Source organism: Artemia franciscana, chromosome 8 (genome assembly GCF_032884065.1).
Source record: "Artemia franciscana chromosome 8, ASM3288406v1, whole genome shotgun sequence".
NCBI classification, from domain to species: domain Eukaryota; kingdom Metazoa; phylum Arthropoda; class Branchiopoda; order Anostraca; family Artemiidae; genus Artemia; species Artemia franciscana.
In genome coordinates, this window is record NC_088870.1 from 32822275 (window position 1) to 32830830 (window position 8556).

The following is an 8556-nucleotide window of genomic DNA, read 5'->3' on the forward strand; positions in this document are numbered from 1 at the left end:
TTGTTGTTTGTCTGATTTTTTTTGTTTGTTGTTTGTTTTTAATGGCAAAATTGAAACCTTTGATTTACCAAGTAATATTCTTTTTTACGGGAGGGGTTTAAGTGGATTTTAATCCGACTGCTTCAAATTCTCTTGGTATTTGAAAAGAAAAATCACGTGGCTTAAGAACATGGACTTCCTTGATACCCTGAGCTTTATACTCCCGGTGTTAAAAACGTTAGCATTTCACTATCATCTTTCTACTAGCAAAAGTTAATAAAGTTTTTTTTATTCCTTTTCTTTCTACCCAATCTTTTTTTGTGTCACTTTTATTTATTTTTGTATACGTAGAGCTCATCAGCATCACAATATGTATCAACCAATCAAAAAAATAAAAAGATAAATAAAAATAGTAAGATTATCGCATTGTTTCATTCTGTTAATTCAGTTGTTTTACTTAATTTAATATTTACTATCATGCCATAGCAAATTAATTTCTTTTTTTTTGTCTTAAATCAATTCAAACGGAAATTAACTGCAAAATACATCAGTTGACTGAGACAATGGCAATTTTGCATATTTTACATATCTATTCATTGGAAACCAAGGAATACTCTTGCAGAATTCACTTAAAATATAAAAAAATATATTTAACAAATTAAAATACATTAGGTCAACAATATTAATTTTTTACACAACTTAGTTTTCTTCCTCTTCCTCCTCCTCTTCTTCGAACTCTTCTTCTTCCGGTGCCGCTGTCGTGGGGGGTGGAGCCTCGCAATCAGCTGTTGGTGGGTTGACGCAGCGCAATGTTTCACGATCAAAAACTAATGTGGCTGGACATCGTTGTAGTCTTGGGTAGCCACCCTGGCAGGACCAGTAACGGTTACAAGATTTACCCAAGGGAACATTACCATTCGGATCTTCTCGACAAAGTGCTGAAAATGAACCAAATCCTTTAGTTCTAAGATGGTTATAATTAATAAATTATTAGGAGAGAAGTCATTTCAATTTTAGTGAGGAGCGAAATTCCTATGAGTGACGGCAAGAATGCAAAGCAGTCACTTTAGATCTTCTTTTCAGTAACAAGACAAGCAGTAACAAGCTCTCGTCAGCAACATTATATCATGTTGATAGTATTATGAATTACACATATGGTAAGTAAAATAAAACTCTGATCGATATTGTGTTTAAGTTCAAAAGCATTTCCAAAATATCCCTTATGTCTTTTCTTATTTGCGAGAATACAATCCAGAGGTTTTGACAAAGAAATGCTTGTACAAAACGGTTTGATTAAGTTTAGGTTTGTTCGTAAGAGGAAGAAAACCACGGGAGATTTTCGTTTGAACCATCGCTTCGTAGTAACTAGTGGTGAAAACTAATGGATTTGTATTTCAACTAAGCCTGTTCCCACAGTCACCCGCACAGACAAAAATTTCCCAAGGGTAAATTACTCTCCAGAGGAAGGAAGGTCAAAGTATGAGAAAAGCTTTTTATTCCAGAAGAGTGTCAACTTCTGCTCCTGAAAAACGACTAGCCTTGGCTGTTTATTCATGTTAGACCAACAAGGAGTGGTCAGATGATTCCTGGAAGGAGAAGAAGGTCCATCACGCGAAATAGGAGATTATTTGGTACTTAAGTATTATAACGACCACACCCAAGAAGTCAAGTTAGGTTAATCATAATGAAATATACGAAAATATGATGAAAATATAATACTTTAGTAACAAAATTACGGAAACTACAACAGAGAATTATGGAAAGCAAGCCGCCAAGAACACATTATATTAAATGCCTAACCATCTCTATATATTAAATATTTATTTAAAATATATCTGCATAGAAACCGTTTATCTTGCTCAAGCTAAGCTGATTATCTTCGAGTGGACACAGAAAACCGACTTCATTACGCATCAAGAACAAAGTGTGGTCGATCCAACATATAAGTACCGATTATTTCTACAACACTGTTTTTCTGGTTTTCCAGCCGGGGAGGGGCCTTTGGACCAAACTCACAGAGAATGAAAGAATCCCCCTACCCCAGCCCTGCTAGCGAGTATATTTTAATTTGTGTAATGATTAGCCCTCAAGAAGAGAGCGGCACATTTATTATACAAAAGTTAATTTGTTTAAACTAGCCACCGCTTCATTTTCCAAGTTAAAGATACATAAAAACAAATGTAGTAATTTTACAATATTATACAAATAAAAATGTAGTAAATTATAAATTTAGAGAAAAAATTATATGTCATTCTCGACTTATTATGTTTATTACATCCATAATTAAAAACTTGTTTCTTCATTTACTTTGACATGAATATCTGCCTTGACTCAAATATAAGCAATATCCACAGTATTGTCGATATTACTTATCTGCAATACTCCACAATAAAGACGGGACAAACCGCCTCTTTTTTTTTTAAATTGGTATGATAAGTTGGCTTGATTTATATCCAACCGGCGGCTTTTTCAAGCGACTTGTTGTGATATTCAATTTTATTTATTTTAATAAAATTGTTGAAATTGGATTGAATTCATTTTGAAATCGCTACAACTGATTTTTAGGGAAATTAAAATTCAGAAGAACCAAATCGCACAACACTTACGATGTTTTTGACAACCTTCAACGTTTTGCGGCCAGTCACAAGCATGAGTATCTTCATTGTAAAGCAGACCACCTATGCAGAATTGTTCTGTGGCAGTGCCATTCCAGCATGTCCAATATCTTGTGCAAGATGATTCGTGGCCAAAAATACCATAAAGCCAATCACAGTGCTCTGTGCTTATAGGAGGATCTAAAAATAGTAGGTTAGTTTTATTCGATGCAACCAATAGTTTGCAGCTAATAATTGTATTCACATGGACAATCAATAAAGAAAATGATTGATCTGGTCAAAAAAAATTTCTGCTAATGGGTAGCTGTGTTATAGCTCTTTGGTTGAATTGGTAATTATTGACATACAGAAAACTGTAACGTTTACGATTGGAATAAGAATCTTTTCCTGTTCATATTAAGTTCTACCACATGTCCTAGAGCGCAATTCACACAAGCTAGGAACGTGCAATTTGGAAAAAGAAAATCTTGATTTCCGTTTGTTAAAATGTTTTAGCACGCTGATTTTTTATTTTTTTTTATTATTATTATTACTTAAGAACAGAAAAACTTTTTTTGAATCCACCCCCCCCCCCCCGGAATGTTTGTCGGACTCGCGAAAACGTAACAAAAATGAAAACAAACAAATTTTTTATGCGTTTTTGAAGCTTTTGTAAAGCCTTCACAAAAAAAAAAAAAAATCCTGGATATGGACCTGCTTTTTGTTTGACACTTTCATTGGTGTCAGATTAGTTGCTCTGGAAATAAATAGCCTACGTATAAAGCTAACAAAGAGCCCGTCAGACTCGGATGACAAGCATGAAAAAGAAAAAAAAAAGTATAGCGTTTATCTTTCGTGAAGACCAGAGAAAAAAAGCTTCTCCCTTCCCCCAAATACCAAGTGCCCTTAACCCCTCCCCCAAAAAATAGTCATAGGAGTTTCAATCGGATTTTTTATATATTTCTACCAAATTATAAATAAAAATCATTTCTTTTTATTGCAAACTAATAACTTGGAAAAATCTCCATGATGAGATATACCAGTACTCGCTTGCCTTTGGATTTCAGGTATAAAAAAAAACTATATATCCCCCTCCATTTAATCTATCTTTTCGGGGCAATCTACGCGTACACAATGAAGGACAATAAAAAAAAATCAGAGTGTGGTACTGTAAGTATAAGAAATTTTTTATTGCACACTCCAAGTGTTATCAAAAAATTCCTGACTTGAAAATTATTGTTATCCAGAGCCATTCAAATAATTGTCTAGCATTTGGTATCGCTCAGTGCTCGAAGTTAGACTAATGATACGCTATTTTTCGCCTGCATTCATTTGAGTGTCGTTCCTTCATTTTTGTGGAATCTAGAGTGTGAAGGTTGATTTTTCTTTTCTATTTGCTTTACTCCACTATAATCTTTTTTGTAAATGGTGGGTAATTAAACTATTATTATTGTAAGTTACGACGAAATAGAAATTAACCAGAGTCTAGCATTTGAAAGTAGTATGCATTACAGACATTGTAAATAAGTGAGTTAAAGATTGTAAAAGAATTGCAAAATAACCTTTCTAGCACAACATTGAAAAGTGACAACTTTCGAAATTAGTATTTTATTGTACTTACGATTTTTAAGCTTCATACAAAAGATTTTCACAAGCCTTTATCAGTCTTTATCAGAGATCAACGCTCAACTTTATTTGTATAATAAAGATTAATTGAGCAAAAATTTAAATAACACATTGCAAAAATTCAGAATATTGAAAAAATAGGAATAGGACAAAGTTAAAAACTAATTGAGATCATTTCAGAATAAGGAGCTTATCAATATATAATGAAAGCTGGCTAAGCTTCTCCTTATATCTCTTGCTTTTAAGAACTTCAGTTTAGAGCCTCCGTTTTTCAAAAAATACAATAATGAACCCTCGGACGGCAAGTATTTTCCCCAAACGTCACTCACCATCCAGATTACGACAGCCTTGAGCTGTTTCTGAGCCTATCCCAGTTTATTCCCCCATTCGCTGTGTTACTTCCAGATATGAAAAAACCTTTGTCCCCTTCATCAAAGAAGAAATAAATAAAATAGCCAACTAGTTTCTCCCCCCCCCCCTTTTTTTTCATGTGAAGTGCTTTAGGTCGTCGCACTAATTTGCTTGCTCCCCGCTGTTTTGGTTTAATTTCCCTTTTAATCATATATGTTTTTCGTGTGTTTTATTCTTCGTTCTTTTTTTGAGTTTTTGGACTTTTTTTAGTGTCCCTTTTAATTTGTAGATATATATTTTTATTTCTAGTTGTTTTCTGTATTATTAGATTTTTTTTGTCCCCTTCCCTCTTTTCTGACTTGTATTTGTTCAAGTTTAGTTTGACAGATTTTTTTTTTTAATCATAATTTGATTATTCATTATTATTAGTTTTTTTTTGCTTTGTTTGCTTTGTTAGTCGACTCCGAAGTCCAAATTCGGCCCTTTGAGGGCTAGTGATAGTGATCTTTTTGAAATAAATTTTGAAATAAATACAACCAATTGTATACTATATCAAGGCTATTGTAACCCAAGTTACCCAAGTTAAATAAATACATTGTCACGGGTACGACTAAAGATCATATCAAAACGAAGGATCAGCAGGGCTAAGTATTGTGAATCACACTTTGATCCTTCTTATCTACACTGTAACAATTATTCCACAAGTTCTCTCGCCCCCCTCTCTCTCTCTCTCTCTCTCTCTCTCTCTTCCTCTCTCTCTCTCTTTATTCCCTTTTTATTTGAAAAGGAAAAAGTTTCCTTTTTCTTTTTTCTTTATGTTTTTTTTCTTACATCATTAAGTTTGTTCAAAAGCTTACTATCCTTCAACATAATCTGTTTTCTTTTCTTCCATATTCATTTCTTTCTCCTTTTTTTAGTTGAGAATGGCGATGTAAGGATACATACTTGCTAATTGTTTTCCTTCGCAATAATCATCCCTCCAAGGGTAGTCACATTCATCGACAAGACTTTTAGCTCCCTTGATACTCCCCGTGAATACTAGGCCATTAGGGCAATCTTTAGAGACGACTGCTCCTCCTACACATTTATAATATCTATCACAGTACTTGATATCTTCTGCCACTTTCCTCTTACTCTGACAAGGATCAGGTTGTTCTTGAGCTAAAAATAAACTTACTTCTATTAGAACGTTCACCACATTCGACGTTAAAATCGTAGTCACACACCCCAACGAGGGAACGTCCGGGTTTGCCAAGGTAGACTAATCCGTTTGGGCATTCCGCAGCGGTTGTTTGTCCGTCTATACATTTGTAGTATTTGTCACAGTATGTTTCATGGGGAAGAGTCTGTGTCTTTGTCTTGCAGGCATCTTGCCCTGGTAAAAAATAGTCCTCAGTCATTTCCTTTATTTTGACGCTTCGGTGCATTTAGTTTAGAAAAAATTATACTAGAAGTTTTTTCATAAAAAGAGAGGGGGAACAATATTTAATAATAAGTCTTTTTAGAATGAAAATACGTTGTGCAGAATATTTTTGATTTCCAATTCATATTTATTTTATCTTCTGATGGATATAATCACCCTTGTCACCGTCACATTAGCCCCCATGGTGCTCACGGTTATCCTATTGGAGCACGTGATCAGCACATTTCAACAAAACAACTTAATTTAACTGATTTTGTGTGGAATTACTCTTACATATTTCAAGCTTCATAATTACTCTAGCTGTAATAGTCGGCTTATACTTGGTTCACTCAACCACTTTACCAAAAAGAAAATGTTTTTTTTTCAATATTGTCCAAAAATTATGGGATTCTGGGATGAATATCGGAACCTAAAAATGTGCAAAATATATAATAACAAAATTCTTACTTCATTATGTTTAAATAGTTTTTTTTAGGTTTTGTTGGGGTTTTGGTTATTATTATTATCAACCGATTCCAAAACAATATTTGTCAGTAGGCAGGGAAGGCTTGTAAACAGTTAAACCTGAAACAAAACTAAGAATCTAATAATAATGATTGTGGAATTAACTAAGTGCTTCTTAAGAGCTTAGTTCAGAATAGGACATCTATCCAATTGTTATCAAGTAAGCAAATGTGAAGATATACAAGTCCTAGAGCTCAATAAAAAGAAGATGCATATTCGTTGTAGATCAAAAGATTAATATGGCATCATCCGTGTGGCATCATTCCTTGCCCATAGCACATTTTATTAAAACCATATAAAATACAGATATAATAACTTCATTTTGAAGGACGCGTATGCTAGCAACATTTTAAATAGTTAACTTCAACGCAAAAGGTTGCATTTTCATCTTGAATTAGAATTAAGGTTGATCTACTGGCAATTAATCGAAAATCACTTACATCTTGTTGACAGCTTTTGGTTCTTATTCAATATAATCTAATTTGTACTAATTTTTGTATAATAATAATCAATCTTTTATATTAATTTTCATTTGGAGGAGGGGGGGGGGGGTAAAAAATATACTAATGTTAGGAGAAAAATATTAACTCTTGTTCTTCCTTTTTTTTGGGGGGGGGACAATCAAGGAAAATTATAAAAAAAACGGTAGAGAAACAATAAAATTTTTAAAATCAGACAAATGAGCTTCAATACATAAAAGAAATGCTTCTGTGCTTTTTTTCCAACAATGTTCACCCCTTACTTCCGACGAATAAACTTAAAAATTAGTTGGCGTACTATCACTCAAGTACACCCTTCACTCTTCAGAAAAGCTCATTGGTTTGGGCCTTATTCATTAAAGACAGATAGACGCTATTTAATTTCGCCAGAGGACATACGAGCAACCTCTCTTAAATATTTGGCAGTTTAACGTAAGAAGATTTTCTTACAAAGCTTAATATATTAAAAATATGGTATGCGTAAACGAATACGAGCATGTACAGGAGAGGAGGGTGCTCCAGACCCCTCAAATCTCTTGACAATTCTTGTACAAATAAATAGATCAAGTTTTGCTGAGTTTATCATAGGGTTTGATTTGTTTTAATCAGATAGGCAAAAAAAATATACAATTAGTTTCTCCATTCAGCACTCTTCTAAATGTAGCAATTGCTTCAGTTACGATTGCAACCAAATCATCCCCTACCCCGACCCATAAGGCAATACAAAGCCCTGGACAATATACAAACGTTTGCTAATTTCAAATTGATTTTCTTCCGCATAAAGACCAAGTGTTGATAAGAAAAAAGTGCTAAAGATGTGGGAAAACCCATGAAATCATTATTGTTAATCAAATTAATATATTTTAAAAGTGATATTCAAAAAGGACACCGAACGGGGGAGTCTGATAGTATATTTTTGTTTTTTTCTTTATACTTTGACATTTCCTAGCAATTGAACAAGGAGAAAAAATAAATCGACTGATATTTTCTTCTTTTTTAATTTCTTTTTTTGCGAATGCTACACCTGCCATGGAATTTGCTAAAGTCCATAGCATTCCTTTTCGGAAAACAAAGAAGAAGAAAAATTTAATCAGAGGGAAAAAGAAAAACCAATTTCAAGAAAATCCTAATTAAATAAATGAAACGAAGCCATACTCACCGAAAGCTATTGTTGCAAAAAATAAACAAATGAAAGGTTTCATTGTCTTATCCTAGGAGAAGCTAATTGGGTACTGAAAGTAAATCGTTTTCTTATAGACGGGTAAACGTTAACCTTCAAGATCAACCTTGGGGCAGGAGTATACACACTTTCCTTTCAATACCTGTTTCCATTAATATCGCTACTTATGAATGTAAAAGAATACGGTGTGAGCATCATTGAATAATATGAGCACATTAAAAACTAGTGATTCCATGGCCATTTCTAAAACTTAATTTCGAGGAGAAGCGGAAAAATTTGCCGAGCTAGCATAAAAGACCAGTTTTTTTCTCCGTGATAAACTTTTGGATTTATCCAAAAAGCACACTTTTTACGGTTTGGTAACTAAAACCATACAAGATGTAGTTCCTATCATTAAGGCCAGTAAACAATTTCAACAAT

The 8556-nt window shown here is 33.5% G+C and overlaps 1 protein-coding gene across 2 annotated transcripts; it reads right to left on the minus strand.

The window, feature by feature from the left end:
- Positions 1–608: 608 nt before the first annotated feature.
- Positions 609–8338, minus strand: LOC136030311 (protein obstructor-E-like). Of its 2 annotated transcripts, none has more exons than XM_065709204.1 (4): positions 8116–8338; positions 5496–5711; positions 2586–2774; positions 609–917 (listed from the first exon to the last, which is right to left on the minus strand). In XM_065709204.1, the coding sequence occupies exons 1-4, from the start codon at positions 8156–8158 to the stop codon at positions 679–681; spliced, it is 687 nt and encodes a 228-aa protein (XP_065565276.1). In that variant the 5' UTR covers positions 8159–8338; the 3' UTR covers positions 609–678. The 2 variants fall into 2 exon arrangements, with proteins under 2 accessions (XP_065565276.1, XP_065565277.1); XM_065709205.1 differs by lacking the exon at positions 5496–5711 and adding an exon at positions 5728–5925 and having other exon boundaries at positions 8116–8269.
- Between the last annotated feature and the right edge of the window lie 218 nt (positions 8339–8556).

What these genes read in the sequence shown, in the direction of transcription:
- LOC136030311 (XM_065709204.1), bottom strand. Translation starts at nt 8,158, where the DNA reads ATGAAACCTTTCATTTGTTTATTTTTTGCAACAATAGCTTTCG. An exon ending in CGAAGGAAAACAATTAGCAA is followed by an intron (nt 2,775 to 5,495) that starts GTATGTATCCTT and finishes TACTATTTTTAG; the next exon opens with ATCCTCCTATAAGCACAGAG. An exon ending in TGAAGGTTGTCAAAAACATC is followed by an intron (nt 918 to 2,585) that starts GTAAGTGTTGTG and finishes GTTCATTTTCAG; the next exon opens with CACTTTGTCGAGAAGATCCG.